This window comes from Biomphalaria glabrata, chromosome 5 (assembly GCF_947242115.1).
Source record: "Biomphalaria glabrata chromosome 5, xgBioGlab47.1, whole genome shotgun sequence".
Taxonomy (NCBI): domain Eukaryota; kingdom Metazoa; phylum Mollusca; class Gastropoda; family Planorbidae; genus Biomphalaria; species Biomphalaria glabrata.
In genome coordinates, this window is record NC_074715.1 from 47,309,972 (window position 1) to 47,336,733 (window position 26,762).

Genomic DNA, 26,762 nt, shown 5'->3' on the forward strand with positions numbered 1-26,762 from the left:
AAGTACATTACACTATTTTGAATATATTATCAAAAGACATTTAAAAACAAATAATTCACATGCCTTTGTATTTCTTAAAAATAACTTTTTTTTTTCGAGAACATGCTCTCTAAATATTAAATCTATAAGGCCATAAACTAGATAATTAATAAATAAGGCTTGTCTTCGAGTCCTAAGATTAATGGTCAAGACCATAAACTAGTTACTATGAAAATGTAGGCTTTCTGATCACTAAATGTGAAGACTCCTCAATAGGTTTTCAGATCTAAAACTTGGCATTAACATAAAGTCAATGACTGTATTTAGGAAAGGTACAGGCTCTGTGGTTGAGGTGTTTCATAATTACACTGTATATGCCATTATAAACAGATATATCTCACAAAGTAGAGGTGCTTCATAACCCCACTCGATATAGTCTGCATACAGACAGCATTTAGGTCTCAATGTGTAGTTTCTTACAAAAGGTTTGTAATGGAATGTAGCATCAAATATTTACACACCAGAATAGTGACAAGAAAACAGATCCCTATCCTGACAAGACAAACTAAGACATGTGAGACAAGAGAACAGATCCCTATCCAGACAAGACAAACTAAGAAGTGGTGAGAGTGAGGTAGAAAAGATGAGAAATACAAGTTATGAACTGAAAGCAACTGTTTCAAATAGCAAGTTCTAATTATGCAGTTAAAGATAGTAGTCAAAAAGTAAAGATTTGAACTTGTAAACAAAATGAAATCTTAGAAATAAAAAAAAAAAAAAATCTACTTTGAATTTGAGCTCATAGTCACTGTAAACATTGTGTGTGTAGGTGTAGTTACAGATTGAAACATTTGCATACATCTGAGGCACACCCCCACATAATGGACAGAGCTCACTGTTGCATACATTTCATTGGACGGGTTGACTTTTTGTTTTGCTAATTTGTAGCTGAACAACATAAACAAACAACAAATATATAACCCTTAAGGTACAAGTGATTGACTGCTAAAACAGCAGTTGAACATGATCATGGTGGAAAAGATGAGAACATGTAGGGAAAATGATTACACCCAGAGGTGAAAAGTTAAAAACAATTGTTAATTTTTTATTTAAACATTAGGTAAATATCTCTCAATTAATTTTAAAAAATCTAAATCAATAATCAAAATTATCTTTTTGTAAAACATGTCTGTTAAATTACAAGCCAAAGTAAAAATATTTTCTTAAAATGTCTGTTCTAAAAGATTTTTTTTGGGGTTGCGTAAAGATCCTTTTAATGACTATTTTAAATCTGAAAAGTTTCATTTTGTAGAGAAATACTGTTTTTAAAATGTAAAACAGATAAAATACATTGTGAAAATTCTATTGCATTCAATACTTTGGAAGATCATTTCAGTCACAACCAGTTGTTCTAATGCTGAAGTTTCAAAGATTCAAAACTATTTAAAAACCTGTACACAGTGAAGGCAAAGTGGGTTGGCAACAAGAAAACAAGTTCCTTAACACGAACAATTGATTCACAAAATGAAAGCAGAAGTAACTTTTCCAGAATAACAATTCTGATTTGTTGACATTTTATAGAACAGTTACTAGTATCCCCCTCCAAGCCTTATAAAATTACACATAAACAGTCTAGTATTAGAAACTTCAGCAGTTTAAAAAAAAAAAAAAAAAGCAAATATTAAAAGTGAAAACAAACATGTTTTGTCAAATGTTGAAGCATTTTGTTTTTTTAAATGTGTTTTTAGACCCATACGTACAATTGGTCCCAGACTAGCAGCAAATGGATGAAGCACAAAAACTATGCCCCCTGCTGCCAAGTCCTTAGCCACAAGCATTCAGAAGAGATATAGCTACCAACTCAGGCTGGCCTGGTAGTACAACTGGCAAATAGGTGTGTAGGGGAAAAACAAATTTCAGATCTGAACAAACATGGAACAAATCATGTGGGATTTGAAAAATACATTTAACTGGCTCTGAAATTAATCCAAAAACAGCTGAAAACTAAATTGAACAACTTTCCAATATGGCACCAAGAAATGCACTCCCACTGGTTCATGAATGATCATTGCCCGACTGTTGTATGTCGTCCGTACAGATCTCATTAAAATGGACATTCACTGATTGGGTGAAGTGAAGCAAATAAATCTCTGACCTTGACAATTTAATATCACAGAAAGAGGAAATTTTAAAGTCAAATTTGTAGTACCGGTACTGTGAAGTTTTTTTTTTTCAAAAAGAAAAAAATATGAAATAAGTTAAGAGAAAGCAACAATACTTTCCTGCGGAATGTGGAATGACCCAAATAGCAACAAATATGACAAGACTTCTTGCAATGTACACTTACAGCTAACCATCAACCTCATTATTTACATACACAACCTAGCAATAGTAACTGTGAGACTTTAAATACTGGCGACATTTTTAAACAAACAAATAAGTTATTTTGCATTTTAAAAAAAATGTGTAATTATTAAGTCAAGTCATTCTTTATTGCCCATTTAGTCTGTCCACATTTTTATTCAAGTATTGTCTATTTGACCACAAATAAATGGGGCATCTAGAGAACAATTTTGTCTCATGAAAATAACACCCAGCAAGTGTGACAGGTGAAGACAGCCGCAAACAAGGACAGACAACTTGGTTCTCAGCGAAGTCCAAGTTTATGAACTGTCTGGCACAGAAATATGAGACTAGCCATACAAAATAACATTATAAACAAAAGTAGAAAAAAAAATATACATAAATATAATAGCTATTTTGATGAGACTTTAAAAAAATGTGTGCAAAGATAAAACTTTTCACCGCTAAACAAGTTTTAAAAGTTTCTTTGTGAAATTCAATATTTGTTAAGTAAATACAATTAGAATCCTTTAGCTTTTGTACAGTATATTACACAATTCTTTTTGTTATGTCTAATGTGTTAATTAATAAGCTGCCATTATATAAAATTGCCATTTATGTTTTGTTTTAAAAGTCCCTATTTACTTTTTAAAAAATACAAAAAGAAAAACTAACTAAAAAAAAAAAAAACAAAAAAAAACTAACAATTCATTTGATTACAAAAAGAAAAAGTCTAGAAACAAAAATTTCTACAATGAACTTCTTTGGCATCTAAATGGTTACAAGAAAATGGTACATTCCTAATTAATTAGACAACTCTAGTAATTATATCTGTTACTCCTTTAATGTCACAGGGAAGACTCACCACCAAACAGAACACCAAGTGGTCAAGTTGTAAAAATAATGCCAGTTTTTATGATCCAATAAGTTTATGTTACCTGTAAAAATAAAAATGAAAAGCCGAATCAATTTAGCTTCAAATAAAGAAGGTTCAAAAAGCCAACCTAACAACATTCTGAAAATCTAGCATGCCTACAACCAAAATCTGAGTGAAAAAAAAACAAAAACATGTAGAAAATGAGAAAGTTTGAGCCCACTGAAGAACATGCTTGCAGTAGAAATGAAAAAAAAAATGTGATTACTAGAAAAATTTTAGTATACTTAGCTGCCCTATAGACCACAAAGTCTTAAAGGGGAACTTTTTGCTGCCCAATGCACTAAAAGGCACAGGAGGATCTAAGTCAAAGTCTACTCATTATGTATTATTATTATTATGTATTATGTGAATTAGCTTTAATTTTAGCCTCATATTATGTTTAGATTCTATAAATAAATCAGTTTTGTATTTAACTGCCTTCAGTAAATTAGAAATTATTTACATGCAAGAACCAGATCTAGGATATTTCAAGATATCAATCTAGATTATGAAATCTGCAATAGTTGATTTAACCCTCGAACTGACATAGCAAACTTTCTGTGGTGTTCAGGCGATTTTAGCATTTACTATGCATGTTAGAAAATAGTCTATAACTGCCTAAGATAATGAAGTTTGATAGCCTTATAATATATAATATATATATATATTGAATGATAATTGGACAAGGAATACTATGAATCATACATTGATCACTTATAACTAATTAATTTTTTGAGTAAGAATAAAAGTTTGATTTAATATGATCTAAGTTGGCCGATATGAGGACACCACAGAACAAACAAAAAATGGTGGCAGATTATGACAACAGTTCAAGGATTAAAATCAATTTCACATACAAGCCAAAGACCATGTGGCCTGTTGAAATGGAATTCTGCAAGTTCGGGACAGTAAAAAAAAAATAGAATTTCCTCTTCCTCTCTGCAAATGGTAGGGGTATATCTCAAGTTAAAGTTGTCCCAAAACATGCCAATTACAAACCAAATAGCCACCTCAGCCACTTATAGCGAGTGGGAACCAGGAATGAGGCGCATTTTGCTGTGTACGTGGTATGGTCCCCTAACTCGGTCCATGGACGTTACTGCTGGGAGCCTTCAGACAGGACTTGGGGTGAACAGCTTCCTGTACAGGCCTGTTCTTTGGATAAAAGCCATTCCAACGATCAAAGGGATAATGGCGCCTTCAGAGTCGATTCCAGACCAAGTGGTTTGGAAAGACAGCAGGTGAATTGAAGTGAAAACAATGCTACTCTAGGTTCTTATGCTTCATCAGGCTTTACACAAGACTGCTTGCTACGTCTCTATAAGACACAGTAGCATTGAATGGAAGAATGTAAATAGAATCTAAATGCAAAACAAAAACATTCATCACTTTTCTTTTGAAATTTAAAACTATATTTTAATTTCTTCATATTGCTTAGTGGTGTGCCATTTAACTTCAAGAAATAAACATCACAATAACCTCTGCCAGCATAACTTTGTATACAAATGTTGTTGTTTTTTTAACAATATCAGTGTTGTGTACGAATGGGGAACTAGAGACAGGCACGCTTATTTGTCTGACATTTGAGTACAATCTTATATTTAGCATTGTGGGAAACAACCTAGTAATGGAAGAAATTAAAAGAGGCAAATGGGGCTGGATTAGAAATACAATGCAAAGAACATCAGAAAACATTGCAAGACAGGCTCTGGGCTGGAAGCCACAGGGAAAGAGAAAAACTGGGAGACCAACACAAACATGGAGATCAGTAAAACAAGACGCAGAGATGGCAGGATGGACATGGACCCAGTTGAGGGGATAGCCCCAGAAGAAAAGAGTCTGATGGCCAAGTACTGTTGCATACTGGACTTTATCGAAGGTGTTTAAGCACTGAATAAATGTATTTAAAAGTTTGCTGGGCATAGCAGAAGAATCCAAAATATCTTACCTATTGGCAAGTTTGCTGCCATTCAAGTGGTTGGACATGTTATGTGTGGTTGTGAAACATTGTGTGAACAAAGGATGGACCAGAAGGTCTTTAGCAGATGGCCTATCTTCAGAATTTTGCTCAAGGCACCGCAGCATCAAATCTCTAATTGGAGGTGGAAGATTCTCTGGGATGGGTGGAGAGTCTACAGATGATGCAATCTGGCAATGAAATTTATAAAGTGTTATAGAATTTCTGAGGCACTTTAATTGGTACATTAGCATAATTATTGTGAACAATGCACTTTGATTTTTATTGAGACTACCTTAAAAATAAGAGCCAAATGATTAGAGATATCTGTAGCATTCCACGGAGGCTTGGTTGTTGCCATTTCTATCATAACACATCCCACACTCCAAATATCACATGCTCTTCCGTAGCTTTCTCCACGAAGCACCTGCACAGTGGAATTGTAATGATAAATTAAATCTTGTCTATGTAAAACCTACTGAAATGTATTATAATAAATTTGTATCTATATTTTTTTTTCTAAGAGACTAGTATTTTAATGAAACTAAAGTACATACAAGAAGTCCAATTAGTTGACTAAAAAGTAATACCCAGAAAAAACAACAAACAAACATGTCAGCCTTACCTCTGGTGCCATAAAAGCAATGGTCCCTAAAAGCTGCCCTTGAAACTCTCCTGCACCAGTGGCTTGGGAAGCTAACCGGGCTGAGGCCCCAAAATCACCAATTCGTAGTGTCTGGCCTGTGCTATCAATAAGAAGATTGGCCCCTAAGGAAAAAAAATAGTCATGTAAAAAGACTTTTCTAATTATCTCCATTTTCAATTCAAAAATAATATTTTAAGTTAAAAGTAGGGGAAATATTTTATTGGACATTTTCATTCATGTCAGAAAGGCTAAAAAAGTTTTTAAATGTATCTGATGTACAAAATAAATGAAGCATTGATAAGCTATAGATTTATACTAATTTTTTAGCACATTTAGAACTGCAGAATCAAATTTTCTTAACTCTTGCATTGGTGGCACAAAATAATTTCAATATGGAGAAAACATTGGACTTTCACTCTATGACCTTAGCCTTACTGAAAACACATGGGCAGCTTACGGTAAGAAAGGAAATTTGATACAAAGATAAACTGCCACAAATTGAGATATTGTGAAAATTAAAGAATTTATGCAGTTGGCAACAAGGAAGTTCAATTTAATTTATAGTGAAAATCTCCAATAAAGACTAAATACTATCAAATAAAATAACCCAAAAACCTCTAAATGATTATATACAAATACATATAATTTCTGTTGGTGCGAATTGAAACATTTTAACCATTACAGTCTCAAATAAAAATTTAAAATAATAACTTTCAAATTTAATTTAAAACTAAAATTAAAACACTTAAAGAAACAAAAACACTGTTTTAAAATAAATTAACAATAAAACAATTACTGCAGTTATGCATCCTAGAAAATCTGGTCTGCTACGATAGACAAACAGTCTGCTAAGAAAGAAAAACAAAGTGAAAATAAGATCAAAGTGAATCAGACAAAAATAGAGCTGAAAGACGCTGGCACTAGGAGAAATAGTGAAACCATTCAATTGAAAAGAAATAATGGATGAAGAGATGTGGTGTCTAGAAAGTCTGGAGATGACAACAAAGGGCTGTGGTTTACATCCTGAGCGTAGATTGACATTATGTTTTTATAGTCAAGTGAATATCTTGGAGTCTATCTAATAAGTAAAAACATGTCTAATTACTGGTCAGACAATGCATACCTTTTTATTGTATTATATTTTATTGTATGTCTAAATGGTGCAGAGGTCTATAAATGTAGCGATTGCTTATGTGGAATTGCCTTTTGTAATACAAGATATGTTCTATAACATCCTATCCACACAGATCTAAAAGTCAGTAAAATGTCATTAAGTACATGGACTTTTACCTTTAAGATCCCTGTGCAGAATATGATTGTCATGGAGATAAGCCAAACCACGCAGGACCTGTCTGGTATAGTTAACTATAACATTCTCAGTGAAGGCTCCATATTCACCAAGTAAGTATGCAACAGATCCACCTGACAAATCAAATTGCAGTTGGGAGCTTTAGATTATTTGTAATAAGCAGAAATTATAATACAAATTATAGCAGGAGTGGAATAATTTGTAAGAAATGAAACTCATGACACTAAAATGAGAAGAAATGAAAAATAAACATAAAAAAAAAATTGCAATCCTATTTTGAGGGTTGCATCACTGTGTACCTGGCATCCATTCCACAAACATGTTAAAATGACATCCCTGTTTGGTGGCACCTAAAATACGAACAATGTTTGGGTGGCTCAGTCTTGCCATCATGTGAATCTCTTCACTTATAGCCTCAATAACCTTCTCCTGTTCTTGGGCAGAATTGCGACAAAATGAGATCTGGTACAAAAATAATGATGTCAATGAATTGATTAATGATGAAAACCCTACTTGCAAGTCATAAAAAAAAATGAATAAAAATCTTAAATAAAACTAACTACAGAAAAATCATTATGCATCATATTATGCCATATTTTCCATTTTGATCTAGCTGTAAATTCACATATGTATTTTTATTTTGGATTTTTACCTCTTAAAGAAGAAAATTTAGGTATCATATTGTTTTTTTTTTGCATGTCTGCAGAGCAATCATAGCCAGTTTAGTTGATGATTGCCCTTGTAAATAAAAAATATGGTAAATCAATGATTATAAAATTTAACTTCTTGCCTTTGTTAACATTGTCCCTGTGATTGAATATTCAATTAAATGAAAGCACTAATTGTTTTTTCTTCTTTTTAACATTTAAAAAAACTGAATAAGTTAGATTTTAGCGGCACATAACTTTAAAAATTTTGTCAGCTTGACTGCATCTGCTAGCGAATGATTTTCTTTGATTCAGCTGGCATACTATCAATCCTGCATTCTTACAATGAAAGAAGAGAGTCAGAATACCTGCTTGACAGCCATGATAACACCAGTCCTTACATCTCTGGCCTGATAACAGGAACTGTAGGCTCCTGTACCCAACAGTGGACCCTTGACCCAGTGAACTTTCTCTAAATACATTGTTGGTTGTCTGCATTCACCATTTCTATCATCGCACTCCTAGTGGTCAAAAGTGGACATTAGGTCAGTGACAACAAATGTGATGTTAATTTAACAATTTTACATTTATAATATTCATTAGGAGAATGAATAACGATAAAAGAATTCTATTATGCTGAGCTCCCAATTAAAACTTACATCATCTGGTTGTATTCTTATAGTTATAACTTCTTCTCTAGCTGTTGGGGTCAGCCCTGGCACCACTGGGCAAGGGTCCTGCCTCTCAGATACATCTAGAGCTTTGGCTAAAGCTTCAGCCTCTTCACGCTCCACTTCTTCTTTACAATTTTTGCTGCACTCTTCACTTTTGGTACTAGTTGCTGGATTAATACAATAAGTAGCATTGGGTAAAGAGAAGAGAAAAATATGCATGCTTGATTATACTGTATATAAGCTTATTGATCAAACGACAATGCTAATCACTACTCACCACTGTGCACAGAGTGACTGGGTGATGATTTAGGTGATTCGGCTACTTCAGATTTAAACGAAACCGGTTTTTCATTGCTGGATAGCTTAGTAGACTGAGAAAAGTCCAGAAAGTCATCACTACTCATGGACTCATGTTCTGCTGTGTGGTAATGGCTGTCTGGACTGTTAGGCACACCAGCTGCACCTGATTTGGGAGTAGATGCCCCTGTTTCTGCACTTGCAGACTCATGGCACCGGCACTGACAACAACACGTAGAATTGACATTGCTAGCTGCTGCAGATGGCTTATGGTTGACATCTTCAGGACAAAATGTCACATGGTCCGAGAGATGAGAAGAAGTGGAGACTTTTATAGTTTCATATATATTCAAAGGCTTGCTATTACCACCATCAGTTTCTTCATTGGAATCTTTGCTGTTTTCATCTAGGTCAGAGAGAGGGCTGAAGTTCCCCGTCTCTTGGCCAGATGTGTCAGTGACTGATATTACAGGAACAGGATGTACTAATGGAGTTACACGTGTTGTTGTGCGTGACTGCTGAGGTGCAGCTGGTTGAGGTGGCGGCACATTAGAAGTGTAAGTACACCCTTCTGTTGTCCGCCTGCGAACAATGGTGGGGCTTGACGACCCACCTCTTTTGTTTTTAACTGTTTCCCCCTCAATAGTTCTTCTTCGCCGAGGCAAATTGGATTTCCTCCTATTTGGCGGGCTTGCACTTCCTAAATGACTTACTCCAGCGCCCTCCCCCAGCAGTATGTTGGAAGCATCAACGTTCTCTTTAAGGTGGTCTTGGTAAACTTTTTCAGGGGAGTTTTCCAATGTGGGAGGAGGAGCTGGGGGGCAGTTTGGTTCACGAAAGCTTCTGCGGGGTATGCCTCTTTTAAGCTTCCTCTTAGACCGTTGCACTGGTGTTGTCGGAGGAGCAGAAGGTTCTTTGTTTATTGTAGGATGTACTCCCAGATCAATGGGGGCATTTTCTGGAGAATTACATCTTGGGGTGGAGGATGGCGAATCCATGGGAGTGTGGCAGGGAGAATTTAACTTTCCTTGTTTCCATGAACCATGCATTAGTTCATAAACTATTCTCTCAGACAGCTGGAAGTCTTCAACTATTCTGTCAAGTTTCCTACGAAGAGATGCCACAGAGGTGGAATCTATCTGGGAAAGAAGAGTTTTAAGTTCCAAGATCACTTTTTGCACATGAGCACCCAGCTTGGCAGAAAGCAAAAACACTCTCCTGGACATACGGGCTATCCTCATGTGAGTACTGCATACAGCCTTCACAGAGAAATGGGCCACAGACATAAGTCTTTCATAATTGGAGGCCCCTCCCACTTCAGATGAGTCGGTTCTTCTAGCTTCGCAGGGTCCAGCAGCAGCACCAATTTCAGCTTCATCATCTGAATATTAAAAAATTCACAATATCAAAAGCCAACAATATATTTCCAGTTTGTTTCATTTTAATTGTAATAAATATTTTGTAAAAGACCAAGTGCAAAGTAATGTTTTAAACTAAATATATAAAACTACATGGATGCATGACTTACCTGCTTCAGCTGCTCCTGCTGCATCTCGCGCTTCTTCTGGTCTTGGAACAAATTCAGTAGGAAACTCCTCCAAAAGCCTGTCTAGTACATATAGCCTCCCTAACAGCCACTGCCAGGTCACTGAATCCTTGTCATAATCCTCAGTGACACACTTCAAAACATAATTTAGACCATCCAATCCTTCATTACCTGTAAAGCACCACATAAACAAGTATTTAAGCACGCATTCTTCACCAATAGATATGAAATTAATGTTAAGTTGCAAAGGTAAGTATACCTGGATTGATGATTTCTCGTCCCACAGCTAGCTCCCCTTCCTGACCTTTCACTAACTCCACTAGTGTAGAAAGAGAAAGTTGACTCGTTCGCCTGTAAGGGGGTTAATCAGTGCATTACTTTTAAAGGCACACGCCAATTTATATTTTTGTTAAGCCACTGTTGCCAACGTTAAGTAAGAATTCTCATCAATAATGTATTGTTACTTACCTGTTACCATCTGTACATTTTAAAATGATTGCTTCTATTATAGGCTTCAGTACTTTCTGTAGCCTTGTTCTCTGCTTCATATCTCGGCAAGGTGTGTAGGACAAAAGTGTGCGAATGGCTCTCTGAACATTACAAAAGAAACTAAATGATTTATGATTTGTTTATATAAATCAGGACAAACTGTTTTTTTCTTTTTTTTTCAAACAATTGCTAAGAGTTCTAAAATATACCAGGTGAGTTACCTCACTCAGTTAAATGTTGAAATAATAGGTCTTCTCAGACCATTTCAAAAAATATACCAGGTGAGTTACCTCACTCAGTTAAATGTTGAAATAATAGGTCTTCTCAGACCATTTCAAAGAAAATGTTTGAAAAAAAAAAAAAAGAAAAAGAACACTGCCATGTTTAAAGTGGGGAAAAAACAACTATTTTTATATAGAAAGGATTTAAAAAGAAAAAAAAAAAATTTGTTCCACCAATAGGGTTGGAGGGATTCAAAATATATCTAAAGGAAAGAAAAAAGGCAAATGCTCACCAATGAAGCAACAAAAACCCTGTAAACAGGATCTGCACATGTGTAAGCTAAGATGTTACAAGCTGTTTTTAGCATGTTGTGAGTTGCTTCCTGCCGAACTGGAGACACAATAACACCTGACCTGCCTTCCCCTGCACCCTTTAGCAAGGTTGCTACCACTTCTTTACTTAAATGTTTCAGACCTGCTTCTCTTATGGACCAGTTGCGTGACAACAGACATCCTACAAGGTCAGCTCCTAAGGCCTAAACAATAACAAAATTGAAGTGAAAGTTAAGGGCCGATTTTTTTTTTTTACTATGATAAAAATGTTGAAATAGATTTTTAAGAATCCTAAATAAGATTACAGAAAAGTGGTACCTCAACCCAAGGGGCAGCTGTCAACTCTAGCTCAGCAGGAATGGGCTCAGCATAAGGCAACCTGGAACTATCCTCTTCTGAAGTGAGATGGTGAGGTGATGATGATCTTGTGTTGGAGGAAGCAGGTCCATCAGTTGAGGTGCTGCTCTGTGTACTGAGACAAAATGTTAACAGTAGCCCAGGGTAACCCACGTTTTCTATCATTATTATAAGAGATACAAAAATCATGTATTTAAGTAAACATTATGTGTATTTCTACTGCCTATATGCTGATGATAATTAAATAAGAACCTTTTGATTTCAACTGTGGTTGATTTCCATTGAGCTCGGCACAATGGACAATTAAGTGGGTCATTTTGTCGCCTACATTCCTCAAACCCTAAAAAAAAAAAAAAAAAAAAAAACCTCAAACATTTGAAACTATATAAAGTAACATAAATGAAGGAATTGAGTTTTTATGATCTTTCAGAAAATAATTGCAACTAATGTTGAAGCGAAACTAAAAAGGAAATAAAAGACCAGCTTACATATGGCAATACAATGATGATGGAGTCTATTATGGCAACCATTATCACAGCAGATCAAACTTTCTCCTTCAAGCATCTCTAGCAAACAAATAGGACAGATTTCTTCTTCTTCCCGCACACTTCTGCAAATAAAATAAAAATTAGTTGAATTAACTCTTTGGCTCCGGACCAACGTACAGGACGTTGATTTTAAAAAAGGGGAAAAAAGTCGGACCAACGCTGAGGGCATCGGCTATTAAAAATTTTTTTTTTCATTTCTATTTCTCCCATTCATGTTTTTTTATTGCTTAATTTTTTATCTAGAATAGTTTCCCTTTGCTAAACATCCGGAATTTCCTTCATTTAACGTGTTTTTATTTTGTACGAAGTTTGTAAAGAGATTACAAAAGTTTTATGTTCCAAGAGTGTTGCTTTTTTATGGGCTTTTTTGTTAAAGTAGTGACATTGGATTATTAGTTCCAGTTTATTATTTTTTGTGTCTATTGCTGTTTCTTCTATGGTGTTCTGTAAACAATTGACTAAAAATGAGAAAAAAAGATCTTTGGATTAAATTTGAACAATAAATTTCTTATAACATGCACTTGGATGGATATTTTCAATGTCAGTTGGTGAGTTTTTCATTTTTATATTCAAAACCCAAAATTACAACAAGAACATAATTTGCAAACTAGAAAACATAAGAAATGGAAAGAGCATCCATTTCTCTTTAATTCTATATCAAATTTATTATTGTCCAATAATAAATAAAAAAGTTATACAAGTTATATTGAAGCAGAGTAACCCACTCTGAAATGGCGGAAAATTTAATTCCGTCCAAAGGTGGAAAATAATTCTGGAGTCAAAGAGTTAAGATACAAAGCACATAAATACACTTTTTTTTTTTTTTTTAAATTAAATTTCTGAAATAAGGATGAAACAAAACTGAATAACACTAACCCTGCATCACTTTCTGATGGTAGCCGGCTAACATCTTGAGTGTCAACAGTTCTTTCCTCTTCCCCTTCCTCTTGCTTGATGATTTCTTTTCTACGCTGTGAAGTTCGTCTTTTAGTAATTCGAGAGCTTAATTTATCATGGAAACTCCTGAACAGATTTTCTACCTGGTAAAGAAAATGTGTGAAGATATTAGCACAAACACCCTGAATAATACACAAAACTACTTTAAAAAAAACAAAAAAACTTACTTACTTCATAATTTTTTAAAGTTTTGTTCCACAGTAAGGTGTCATTCTCCACTACTTGGAAGACTCTCAGCATTACGAACAGAACATGAACACAATGTGGACCTCTGCCACAGCTACAGGTCTGTGAGAAAGGTAAATAAAGAGAAATGTTTTTTGCTCAATGCATGGGATACAAATTAACATCAAAGAAATCACCAATCAAGCAGGGGTGGGCAAGCTATTTTACCTGTGGTCCAATGATGACTCTGTATTTATGATCTGGTGAGTCTCCTCCAATCAGAAAAGAATTGGGCCCTGTCTGTTGAAGGAGGTATAACCTTGCTCTTTGAACACGCTCTATACGCTTTTTGGTGACATCTACATTAGTCGAAACTTCAGCAAGCATATTTTTTGGTTCTACTATTCTCCGACCGGGATGGGCACTTGTATTCGAGATGGCTTGTCGAAACTAATTTTTAAACAGGACAAAAAATGTTTAATGTAGACATTCAAAACATGCAATGAAACTAGTTACATCTTTACAGCGTAACCCTGACAAGAATTTTTGTTAATCAGATCTTTACCTTGCCAATTATGAATAGAGGCAAATGCTTAAATAAAAATGCTTAAAAAAAACAAACAACAACAACCAAACAACAAGCTTACTGAGTTTGAAGGCGAGAGCTTCTTTTTGGTAGAGTTAACTACCTGTCTAGTAAATGCTGATTCTGTTTGTCCATGTAAACTTCCACGACGTCTGACTGTCACTGGAATCTATAATGTTTAAAGCATGTCTAATGAATGTATAAAGGTTACGTTTTTTGTTGTTTTTTTTTCTTGGCTTTCAAACTGAGGGGTCCTTTTTTATTTTCGCATTTTAAGGATGAGTTCACCCAGCTTTAATTTCCAAGTCAAAAACAAGGAATTTAATTTTTATTTTAAATAGATAAATAAAATCACTTGCTTAGACACACAACTATCATTTTGAACATTATTTCTAATATTTGAAAAATGAATATATCCTTACCTGTGATGCCTGGACCACTAAAGAATTGGTAGACTGTTTAAACATCTGTTATAAAAAAAAACAACAGACAAAATGATTTGGACACTTTGTAACTGGAAATTTCTTCATCAGATAAAAGCATTCGAATAATAGAAGTAGCCAAACAAAAATAAATAAACCTTCATTATCAATACTAACTTTTCTGTAGTTGGATTTTTCAATGAATTCTTTTTTCCATGGTGGAAAATGTGAAACTTCTTGGTCTCCCTGGACTAAATAGGCATCTGGTGTATCTTGCTCCATTGAATGATCCAGCTGTTGGGATTGTAGTTCAGATCTGGAAAGCACAATTTTTATTATTAGATCATATAAGAATTATTAATTTACATTAAAAAAAAAAGCTTATTAAATTTATATTATATTGATACCATTAATAAAAATTGTTTACAATGATCATCAAAAACTATCTAACTAGAACTTAAACCAAAACAAAAACAAAAAAAAATGTATATATATATATATAATATAATAAATACTAATCTATGACATAATTATAGGGGAGAAAATTTCTGCAAGAAAAAAAAAACTAAGTGATGGTATGTTTGCTTCTGGTTTCTTAATATCTTTTTACAAGATAGTAATAGTATTAATGGAAGAGATAGTAATATTAAACATATAATGTATGTATTATACTACACCGTGGAATAAATGAAATGGAATAGATAAAAGTACTAACTATCTAATGTATTAATGATAAAAAAAAAAAAGATTACTATTTCCCACAATATATTAGCATAGTTAAAAATACAAGACTGCAGATCTAAACCACAGTGAATGATTTTGCCGTGAGTCTAGCCTGTTTTTTTCTTCTTATGCCTTAACTTCTTTTGTTTTTGTATTTAGTCTAACATATATTGTATAACACTAGAAATATTCTAATCCACACAAACATAGGTAAAACTATTATTGCTATGTCATTTTAATGGTACATACAAGAACAGCAGCTCCCTTACATTGTAGTAGTCTTTTAGTGGGTATATTTAAAGCAATACTGAGGTATGTCTTGTTACTTTCGAATTGTATAAAAAAAACTTATGACCCAATTTTTCAATCCTTTAATTGGGTGCGTGTCAGAAAATTGCTGAAGGCTGAGTGGTAAAGCACTTGGCTTTCAAAATGAGGGGGCCCTTTTTTATTTCGGCATTTTAAGGATGAGTTCACCCAGCTTCAATGTGAACGAAATTAGTTGGGGAAAAGTAAAACCAGTTGGTCTTTGTGCTGGCCACATGACACCCTTGTTAACCATGGACCACAGAAACAGATGACCTTTACATCATCTGCCCCATAGAGTGCAAGGTATGAAAGGGGAACTTTTACTTTTTTTTTTATTACAGAACATTGACATCAGTTAATACTATGAAATAATGGACAGTCCTGGACCAGTACACAAAACATGCACCCTCTGACGTGACAAACAGCACCTAGCAGACAACACATCATACTGTATTTTTGTGGACAGTGTAAAGTTGTCAAGTCAGAGGGCTGGATAATTATAATATGCCATGGTCAAAACTATCACTATTATGGTAGATTTAAATTTCTTCACCTTTTTTTCTCATTAAAGAATATTGTGCAGCGTGCTGCCATTATTTATACTTATAGACCTAGATATCTATATTGTAGATTTTTATGTAGTGTAACATCAGTCATCATTGTTATTAAACTTGTCAAGTGGATATAGATTAGATATAAAGATCAAACTATAATCATTGATTAACTCTAATTACTTTAACTAGTCTGTCTAATAATTGCATATTTTTTACTTTAATTTTGAGTCAATTTTGATAGAACAAGTTTTAAAACTTTTAAAAGCTGAGCTGTTAAATACTTTAATGTAGTCTATATTGAGTCTAGGTCTACTTACAAATCTTGATTGGTTATCTCATTGTCATTGTCGAAATGCATTGAGTTAGAGCTTTGCGTTCGATTTCCGTTGTCTGATACATTTGTTTCTTGCGTTTGGGATTTCCTTGCTCTTTTAGTAGAAGGGACATGTCGAAGAATTTTTCTCCATGTGTGGGGGCCTTGAAAAGTTTCTTCATATGCAGCTCCTTTATTGCAATTTTCACAAATAATAGAAGGAGACGGTTCTAAGTGTATAGTATTACTTTCTGTTCTTATATACTGATATTCCACAGATGCAGCCGAAGTGGAGGCAGACGAAGATTCCACTGCTGGCCCATTATTAGTGCAGATGGAAGCCATCTTAGATGCAAGTTTCGGTCTTCAAGGCCACCACAGCATCTCTTTGTCCCTCGAGCTAGTAACACCCTGTACAAAAGAAATTCTTTGTCACAAGTTTTGAGGCGAAAGGGGGGATCAATAAACTTCAAAAAGTCCCCCCTTTCGATCTCCAGCAAGGAAATTATTGATTTTTCTCGATAAAAGTGCCGCTTCCGGTCGGGGAAGATTCTGTGTTTTGGTGGAGATTATTTTCTTAGCCTCGTTTCAGAATATCGTCAGGTTCTATTTTTAGAAATCGGTGTTTTACGTAGGAGGAAGAGAGTCGATTTACTTTAAGTGATAAATCTAAAAAGTTTTACAATATTTTAATTGAAAATTTGTTTTAAATGGTTTAAATTTCAAGTACAACAATCTTAATGTAATATTCAACATGTTATAATCTCTTAAAGAAAAAAAGTAATAAACTTACGGAAATCAAGTCGGAAACTTCCACAAAAGGGAATTCTTGTGTCTGCTTTTCGCGCCAGCGCTTTTAAATGGAAACGAGGCAGTTGTTGTTGACAACATGGACACTTCCTAAGTCAAAGGTCATATAAAAAATGAAACGAAAATAAAATATGTGGACCTGTAGTATTTAAATTTGAAATAAATATGGATTTATAAATTAACTCGTAAGTAAATATATCTTTTTTTCCAGCAATAGCAAAAACAATTTGCATTATTTAATCACCGAAGAGGAGTGAAGAAAATCTATGTAGGCTATTAATTATATAGACTATCTATGATTGTCTAGACTATATTACTATATATAAACTATACACACATACTACTAAATTACTAAAATACTATACTATAATTATAAATAATAATACTTAATAGTATACTAGATTACTTAAATACTTTTCTTTAAATGTACTACTTCTAGAGAATAGATCAATACCCGGCGTTGACCGAGTTGATTGAAGTCAAGATAATCATAGGATTAAGATTTATCTTTTATTTTTTAATATTATATGTATATCTTTCTATTCGTACTGAACCTAAAGAAAAGTTGTAGGCCTATAAGAAGCTTCATAATCATAGTCATAGTGTAGGCCTATTACTTATCAAGTCCTATCAATTCTTATGTACTATTAATTAATAGACACAGACCCTTTAATTTATCGTCATTTACTAATGTACTTTGATCTGGATATTTTAGAAGGAATAACATGAGCATCTTTTCTTTCTAATTTGTAAGTAATTCTTAAATCATACAGGCCTGACTAGAGTAACACCTTTAGTAAAATCACTAAATTTAGAAAGCCTTCAGAATAGAACTCATAAGTCAGAGTGTTAGATGATCAGCTGTCGTCATCGAGAAGTACATAGAAGTCAAATTCATAAAGCGCTGGTTATGAGTGTGTATGTGTTTCGTGTGTGAATGTTGTTCGAATTTTTCATCTATATTGTTATTGTACAGTAGTTACGCTGAGGTTGTCAATTGTAGTCAAACTGAATTTCCATTTGATTGGATCTATAAAAATTATCGTATCTTATCTTAAAGTAGCAATTATTTAATAATACATAAAATACTGAACCATAATCTTCAAATACAAAAACAAAATCTTAATAAAAATAATCAGAAAGACACAGAGATATAGGCACATTTCTCATTCCATATGTTATGACAAATTTGTACAAATGCTCCTTCTTCCCTAGTGCTATTAGAGCATGGAATGGGTTGCCTGAGCTAGCCTGATCATTGGTTAACATGCATGACTAGATGCATGACGTGTAGGACGTAATCATCTTTTTTTTTAAAAAAAATAACGTCTGTATTTTATAAGATAAGAAGACCTAAATAGATTTTTTTTTCACAGCTGAGAGACATGCATGATTTGTAGATGCCAAATGTCTATGCATCCACACTTACATGTAAAATGTTCTATTTTACTTTAATTTTATATATTTATAAACTATTTATGAAACATGTAGAAAACTCTACAATCTCTTTAAAAAACATGGTCATGCTGTTCAGGCAGTGTTGGCTGATTAAGCTACATAGTGATCCCATATGATTCCAATCATTTTAGGAACATATAGGAGAACAGTAACAACTGTATTGATAACGTTCGACAAGTTTCACTCGATAAAGATTTAAATTTAATTCTCTAAAATCGGGAGGGTTATTTTAAGAGAGTTTGACCGCCCAGTGTAAGGATGAGAGGAGTGTCTCTCATACATATTTACATCCCCCGCCTTTTGTTAAGGATTATTTGTGGAAAGTTTCCTAAAAATTGACCTGTAATGCCCCGTTCAATGATAAAGAGCTTTGACAACTTTTTATTTACATAGACCTGAACATATGGCTCTGTTATTGGGTTTACCCGATGGTGCTGCTCCAATTAATTACGACACATTCGACAACACATAGGCCTACTATAACAGATTGAATGCTCTGAAAGCTGGTCTATCATGTACCTTGTGGACATTTTAACAAACGCGAGGTAGCCAATGGGAAGGTGGGGGAGGGGGGGGAATAATCTAACGTGACTGTACCTTACAACTTCCGTCTAGTTCTGAAGATTTAAACAAAAATCAAGATCGATCAAATGTTTCTTTTATTTTATCCATGCACAGATACATTCGTCAACGTTATTTTAAGTAGAATTTGTTTTGGTGACATTACATTGTCAGTCAAGTAGGTGTGGTTCTATATCTTTTTTTTCTAAACTTAACAATAGTAACATCATTGGTAAAATCACTCAAACTTAGAGACTCTATAAGACAGAAGCATAACAAATATAACAGCTTAGTATTACATAAAGCACTGAACCATAACAATCAAATACACACATGTAACCTAAACAGAATAATCATAAAGACACAAGGGTTTAGGATCATTTCATATTCTAGGACAAGTTTATATTTGTATCATTTTCCCTTTTTCATCATGTGTCAATAGGTCATGGGTTCGAACGAGTTGCCAGATCAAGCAGGGAATTAATTAATCTTTAATCATTATGAAGATAACACATTAATAGCATAGGACCTAATTTATTATACGATAAGCTAACTAAGCGAATTGAACCCTAAGCTTAGCAGATAAAAAAAAATAGGTGACCGATTCGGCCGCTTTTGTCGATCTGCCGTCATTCTTTTTTTTTTTTTTTTGGTTAGATCCATTATTAAGAAAATTGTCACAGGCTGAGGACACTACGAGAATAAATTATTTAACATAGAAATATACATGTTTAAATTTTTAATTAGAACCCAATGTATACCTTAAAGATCATAGGTTTTAATTAGGCCTACTAGTTTCTTCAGGGAACCTATTTCAAGCAAATATGGTTTCGGTAATAAACTTTGAATCTGCTTATGTAGTGCTTGATATAGCCCCATCAGAGCGTTGCCTGGATGGCTGCTTGGTTGAATGTGCATTGGACTGTCTTGATGTTCCCCCAGTTAAAATCAGCACACTGTCCTCCCCTGCGGTCATAGCGGAGATTTATGTTAGGACGTAATGTTTCATTTTTGAAGGGATGTCTCAAACGTACAAGTCAAGTCTGTCTGTGGTTCTACGAACAAACTGTTAAGATAGATAACAGTGACTATGATATAGGCCTAGATCTAGTTCTCACTTCTGCTTAATTAAGGCAACCGTCACTACATAGGCATTTGAAAGTCTTCAAACCTCTTGCCAGTAGCGTTCATCTCTCCCACAGAGGCCAATGAAAAACAGTCGTTTATTTATTTTATAGCATTTAGCGTCATGACTATTACTGGTAAGATGAGGTAACTGACTTGAGTGTAATGACGCTATGATTTGTAGGAAGTCATATCTAAATTTGGAGCGTAAAGCGCTTGACTTCCGAACCGAGAAGTCTCAAGTTCGAATCTCGGTGAAAGGATTTTGCATTTCGGGATTTTTAAGACGCCCAGCTCTAATGGGTACTTGACATCAATTGGGGAAAGTAAAGGCGGTTGATCGTTGTGCTAGCCACATGACACCCTCGTTAACCGTCGGCCATAAAAACAGAAACATTATCCGCCATGTACATTGCAAAGTCTGAAAGGATACTTTTTAAACAAAATTGAGTGTAAAAAGGTGGTACCCAGTATATTGGAATGTCTTTGGGTAAATGTACTAAGTTCAGGATGAATATATTTTTTGTTCTTCTAGTTCTTAAAACCGGTACTAGTGTACCTCGCTACGCCACTGCCCCCAGCTCTTCTTATATATATATATATATATATATATATATATATATATATATATATATATATATATATATATATATATAGGCTATATAAAAGGATAAACAAAAATTAATTTTATTTTCCTCTAGCGCTGGAATTTTTGCGACGGACTAATTTAGATTAGCCTACTACGTTTAGGTTAAATTGGTCTTTACCTTGTAACACTTATTTTGTTATCAAATTCGGAATGCTGCAAATATTTATCAAGTATAATGAAAGTAAGCCTATACGCACGTTCCCCCAAATGAATGTCCACATTTTTTTTTACATTAATTTAAGACATAAAGACTGCCAAACTTATTCGCCGACGTGCCGAACGTAGATCTCAAAAGACAGGTCTGACGATACATCGACAAATATACATACGAGAAAAAAACAAGGTTAACCGTATGATTAGAGACGCAAAAGCTAGTCATATTCGACAAAAAATCGAAAATTCTGATTCTTCAAAGGAGCTATTCAGGATCACCGCTGAAATGTTAGGGGGAGCAAATAACGAACGTTTGCCGTCATCTATCCCAGTATCTGAACTTCCTGATTCCTTCAATAGATTCTTCATTGGGAAGATTGAGCAGATTAGAAATGACATGCCATCCCTCTCATCACAGCTTGACCACTCTCCAATTTTTCAAAATACTCCTTTTTGCGAGTTTCAGCGTGTATCTGAAGATTATGTCAAAAGTACTATTTTGAAGATGCCAAATAAGTCATGTGACCTTGATCCCATTCCAACCTCCTTGCTCCTTGAATGTTTAGATGAGCTTGTACCTACTATTACCAACATTGTGAACTCTTCACTGACTTCAGGCATTGTACCACAGCAATTTAAGCATGCACTTGTCAGGCCCTTATTAAAGAAATCCAGTCTTGAACCGGAATGTCTAAAAAACTATCGCCCGGTATCAAATCTTCCCTTCCTGTCAAAGCTTCTGGAGCGCATCGTGTTAGCGCAAATTCTTTCTCATCTTGAACAGTACTGTCTCTTGGAAGAATTTCAATCTGCATATAGGAAGTGCCGTAGCACAGAGACAGCAGTGGTCAGGGTACTAAACGACTTACTTCACAATTCCGACAAAGGCCACATATCAATTCTTTCCATGCTGGACTTGTCCGCAGCCTTTGATACGCTAGACCATGAAATTATGATGGCCAGATTCTCTGCAACTTTTGGTTTAGCAGGAGTCGTCCTAAAGTGGCTTGGATCCTACCTGACGGAACGCACCCAAAGTGTCGTTGTTAGCGGGACGGAATCAACAAGCTTACTTTTGAAGTACGGAGTACCCCAAGGATCAGTTCTAGGCCCAGTACACACTGTTCACTATGTACACATATCCACTCAGCGGTGTCATACGGCCAACCGGCATCTTATACCATTTCTTTGCCGATGACTCACAGTTATACGATTCATCAGTACCCTCAGAGGTGTCGCATCTGGCAGAGAAAATCAGTAGTACCGTTGCAAAGGTGAGCGATTGGATGGTTGAAAATAAACTCAAGATGAACGAAGACAAGACAGAAATAATTAAGATTGGCACTAGGAACAATGTCTCAAAAGTTGAAAGCACAGATTCTCTCTTTATCACTAACTGCCATGTTCCTTTTGTCCATGTAGTGCGGAATCTTGGAGTTTTCTTCGACTCAACACTATCTTTCGACCCACACATAAATCAGCTCTGCAAAGGTCTTTATCTGCAGCTGCGCAGATTAGGCCAGATCCGACCATATTTAACAACGGAGTCAACAAAAACGCTAGCTGTGGCATTCATACTCTCCCGCCTTGACTACTGCAACGCCGTGCTAGCAGGTATACCTGATGACAAAATAGCCAAACTGCAACGTATACAGAACAACGCCGCTCGAATAGTCCTTAAAAAAACTAGACAAGATTCTGCTACTACGCTCTTGCGCACGCTCCATTGGCTTCCCGTGAAAGCGAGAATCGATTACAAGGTCGCCACACTTTGTCATCAGTGTATATATAACAATGAGATGCCCTTGTACCTTAGCGAACTGATTACTCCATATGTCCCCCAGAGAGCCCTGCGCTCAATGGACTCAACGCTTTTAGTAGTGCAACGTTTCTCCCTCAAAAGCTACGGTCTGCGTGCTTTTTCAGTTCACGGACCAAAGGTTTGGAACTCACTCCCCATTGATCTCAGACAGACAACATGCTACACCACTTTTAAGAAGAACATTAAGACCTATCTGTTTAAAACTTTTTTAGATTAACTGTCATTTTAGCTCTCGTGTTTTTGTTTGTAATGTTATTACAGCGCCTTGAGCCTACATTTTGTTTGTTAACAGCGCTTTATAAATAAAATTATTATTATTATTAAGTATTAAATGTTCCGTCATTGCCATGCTATTTTGCTATTCACGTGGATTCAAAAATACTAGACAGCATTGATCTAGATGATGTTATAGATGTCTTTGCTGCACAGAAAGCAAGCAACAAACAACAGTATCGTTCATTAAAATATTCTTAACGTTAATTTTTTTTGTTAATTTTACTTACATACTGTCCCAATTGGAATTTAGACATATATTTATTAAGTACATTATCTCATGTCATGATGTCATAGTCAAAATGCAGGGGCCCCTATAAAGGTCAACCTCCCGGGCCCCCAAATCCCTATCTACGTAACAAATTAGGCCACAGTACTTGATTATTAAATCATTGGAATACGTACACAAATAAAATAGAAATACAGTTATACGTTTTTGTACGGTGTGTTATTGGTCGGTGGTTGGTTTGTAGCTCCTAGCAGCTAGTACAACTAAACCGATGTAGGCTTTATACAGCTATTAAATACTCCCCGTTTGTTTGTTAATTTGTTCAGTGGTGTATGTCGATATTTTAGAACGAAGAGCCGAGTCTCTGTATGCAATCGATTAAGTTTGGTGCGATAAGCAAATAAGAGTTTTCTTGAAAAGATCCACTAAAGCTTTTTATTCGTTTAGGCCTGGAAGTTTTTAAGACTAATTGAGGACTTTTTTTTTCCCCTGACGTCAAAGACGTTATGACAGACCACTGGTTTACGTGATTTTTTTTTTCTACATTATCTTAGCAATCTTTAGACGTTTATTGTAATCCCTGATTCATAGTGAACATTTTTACAGAAATTGTCAACATCTAAAGTAAACATTCCTTTTGAGTGGGAGTGTCGTACACGAAATAAGCAGATCTACACAACAATCTTTCCGAACACAGCAACCACTCATGTGTATGTCAGTTTGACAATGTGTGTGTATTAGTTACAACATTATCTACAATCTCATTGGCTAGTTCTCTGCATTCAAACATGAAACACGAATGTATGAACAAATATTTTTTTTTTACAAAGCTGATATCAACTCTGTCTGTCTGGTAAAAAATTGTGTACACGTTATTTCTCCCACATCTATTCTCGGATCTGTTTGAAACTTTGAACAATTATTAAGTGGGGAGGACAATAGACCTACACGAAGCAATAAAAAGATTAATCAATTAAGTCAATTAATTACTGGTAATTAATTATTTTGTTTGATATCGAAAAAAAGGGACACAACTTCTACATTATGTCGACATGTCCGCTTAGTATGGCTTTAATACATATATATGTGTGTGTGTGTAAATGTAGGCCTAAATGTGAAGTTCTTCTCCTTAGATAAGTCTTTTTAAAAACAGTTTTTTTTTCTTGTTACAACATCGAAAGAGATTGTATTTAAGTTTATAATTATATGCCGTGCTTTATGAATTAAGATTTTTACCATACAAAAAAAAAATCACTAGATCTAGAAGGCTTAAAAAATATTTTAGAATAGTTTTGTTCACAGGTTTATCATGCTGTTGTAGATTGTTTAATTGCTAAAATTATCTTCTTAGAAATGAAAATGTGAAGAGATTCCCTCGTGCCTCTAGTCAGGCTTATCTATACCCAATAAACTCTAATAAAACAAAAGACAAGTTCTCCAGACCTAGATCTAAGTTTTAATTTATTCACAAAATACCCCACTCCCCACCAAAAAGCCTACATTGATGTATCTCAAACCTTGCCACTGTCTCGAGTATGTATTGCTATACATTCAGGTGTATGTTTTTTTTTTCTTGGCCTGTGGAAGTGAGGTGACGGGGTGCCAATGATACCTCTCATTTCCCGTATATGAGCTACGCCCCCGCAGAATACTGAATGTTTGATCTTAAAGACCAGTGATTTATATAGGTTACATTACGTTACCTTACCTTCGGGCAGAAGGGGCTCTTTAGCCTTGGTTGGTCACCAACCCAGGAGAAGGAAAACTCTGAATTCAAGCCTCTTCTGCTATGTGGCTGTCCCCAAGCATGGCAACGGCGGGAGACAACCCTGAGGAAAAATCAGGAGCTGGTGACCCTTAGGCAGAACCACCGACGCTACTGATCCCAAACTGTATGAGTATTTGCCTTTCCTTTGGACACATCAACTGCGTGGAGAGAGGGGGAACTGCTTTCCGACCATAAGTAATGACCAGGTCTTCATCTCGTTTTTCGTTGAGATGAACCATAGTTGTTCTACTACTGAAGGAGGCGAACTAGAACCTTAGCTTTAAGGAAGAGACAGTTAGTACACTGGTAGTTGACTTGGTTGTTGGTATGAGACTACATCCTTTGACTTTGAGAGGAATGAAACATGGATTAGATTATGTTTTAGACATTTTTCTTTACAACCCATCCCAGTGCGTACATTTCTTTACTGCACAATCTTCTTACTGGACATATTTCTTTACTGCACAATCTTCTTACTGGACATATTTCTTTACTGCACAATCATATTACTGGACATATTTCTTACTGCACAATCATATTACTGGACATATTTCTTTACTGCACAATCTTCTTACTGGACATATTTCTTTACTGCACAATCATATTACTGGACATATTTCTTACTGCACAATCATCTTACTGGACATATTTCTTACTGCACAATCATCTTACTGGACATAATTCTTACCGCACAATATATTCTACTTAGAATATTTCAATACAGTTGCTATTTATTTTCCTCTTTATAACATAATTTTTCTTTTTGTTGGATTTCAGTAATTTTTTTTTAAAAAAAAAAGGTGTCTTGGTGTTTTTCCTGAGGTAGGTATATTAGTTATGCCCCCGCAGAATACTGAATGTTTGATCTTAAAGACCTGTGATTTATATATGTTACATTACTTTACCCCTACCTTTCTCGCTCTCCTCTTTCTGAAACACACACGCACTCGGCTAGAAACAATGCATCTGCGAATTAAGTTTTCGTATGGAAAAAAGACAGTAGTTCAACTCTAGTTGTAGCACAGTTATATATATATATATATATATATAGATAGATAGATAGATAGATATAGATATATAAACCCTCCCCTCCCCCTTTTCCCCAACTAATGTTAGGTACCCATTAAAGCTGGGTGAACTCAGCGGCGCGCCAAGGATCCCGAAATTAAAAATCTCAGTCTTCACCAGGATTTGGACCCGGAACTCTCGGTTCAGAGGCCAAGCGCTTTACCTCAACCACCTCGCCTCCGTATTGACATATACATTTTGTTAATTCTGTGTTCCTAATTATTGTGTTTCTTCCTAGACAGACCTGGAGCAATGTGAGACTCGAGTGTTAACCAGTCAGTAAGAAACACAATAACACTAAGATGACCGCACGTCCTTTAGCTGTGTTGGACTACGTCAATTACAAAACGGACAAAGTCTTGACCAAACACGCTAGGGTAGGTTTTATGAATCTAACATTTTTAAGTTTCTTACAGACAATATATTTAGAGTTTTTAGCGGCCCCCGAAAGGGGAAAAGACGCTATTAGTTTTGTGTGTGGCCTGTCTGTCCGTCCGTCCCGTTTAGATCTCAGAAACTAGAAGAGAAAAAGAAAATCGGACATCATGATATTTT

The 26,762-nt window shown here is 35.0% G+C and overlaps 2 protein-coding genes across 6 annotated transcripts in view; one reads left to right on the forward strand and one right to left on the reverse strand.

The window, feature by feature from the left end:
- Nucleotides 1–1,063: 1,063 nt before the first annotated feature.
- LOC106052252 (mitogen-activated protein kinase kinase kinase 1-like) lies at nt 1,064–17,194 on the reverse strand. 3 transcript variants are annotated; one of them, XM_056028451.1, is made up of 24 exons: nt 17,085–17,194; nt 16,296–16,702; nt 14,570–14,708; nt 14,393–14,437; nt 14,032–14,139; nt 13,613–13,834; nt 13,391–13,507; nt 13,139–13,302; nt 12,203–12,324; nt 11,967–12,054; nt 11,676–11,829; nt 11,318–11,560; nt 10,783–10,904; nt 10,574–10,665; nt 10,297–10,485; nt 8,749–10,149; nt 8,457–8,638; nt 8,166–8,318; nt 7,450–7,612; nt 7,132–7,263; nt 5,821–5,963; nt 5,491–5,622; nt 5,187–5,386; nt 1,064–3,260 (listed from the first exon to the last, which is right to left on the reverse strand). In XM_056028451.1, exons 2-24 carry the CDS (start codon nt 16,634–16,636, stop codon nt 3,257–3,259), a joined length of 4,656 nt encoding a protein of 1,551 aa, XP_055884426.1. In that variant the 5' UTR covers nt 16,637–16,702; nt 17,085–17,194; the 3' UTR covers nt 1,064–3,256. The 3 variants fall into 3 exon arrangements, with proteins under 3 accessions (XP_055884426.1, XP_013063027.2, XP_055884427.1); XM_013207573.2 differs by lacking the exon at nt 17,085–17,194 and having other exon boundaries at nt 16,296–16,853; XM_056028452.1 differs by lacking the exons at nt 1,064–3,260; nt 5,187–5,386; nt 5,491–5,622; nt 17,085–17,194 and adding an exon at nt 6,638–6,689 and having other exon boundaries at nt 5,833–5,963; nt 16,296–16,854.
- LOC106052246 (uncharacterized) overlaps nt 17,155–26,762 on the forward strand; it is a 33,127-nt gene continuing 23,519 nt past the window's right edge. The window contains exons 1-2 of one of the 3 annotated variants that reach the window (XM_056028454.1): nt 17,155–17,286; nt 26,450–26,584. In XM_056028454.1, coding sequence (XP_055884429.1) covers nt 26,510–26,584 — 75 coding nt within the window. In that variant the 5' untranslated portion in view covers nt 17,155–17,286; nt 26,450–26,509. Of the gene's footprint in view, nt 17,287–26,445; nt 26,585–26,762 lie in introns of those variants that run through there. The other 2 variants (XM_056028453.1, XM_056028455.1) reach the window with 2 other exon arrangements.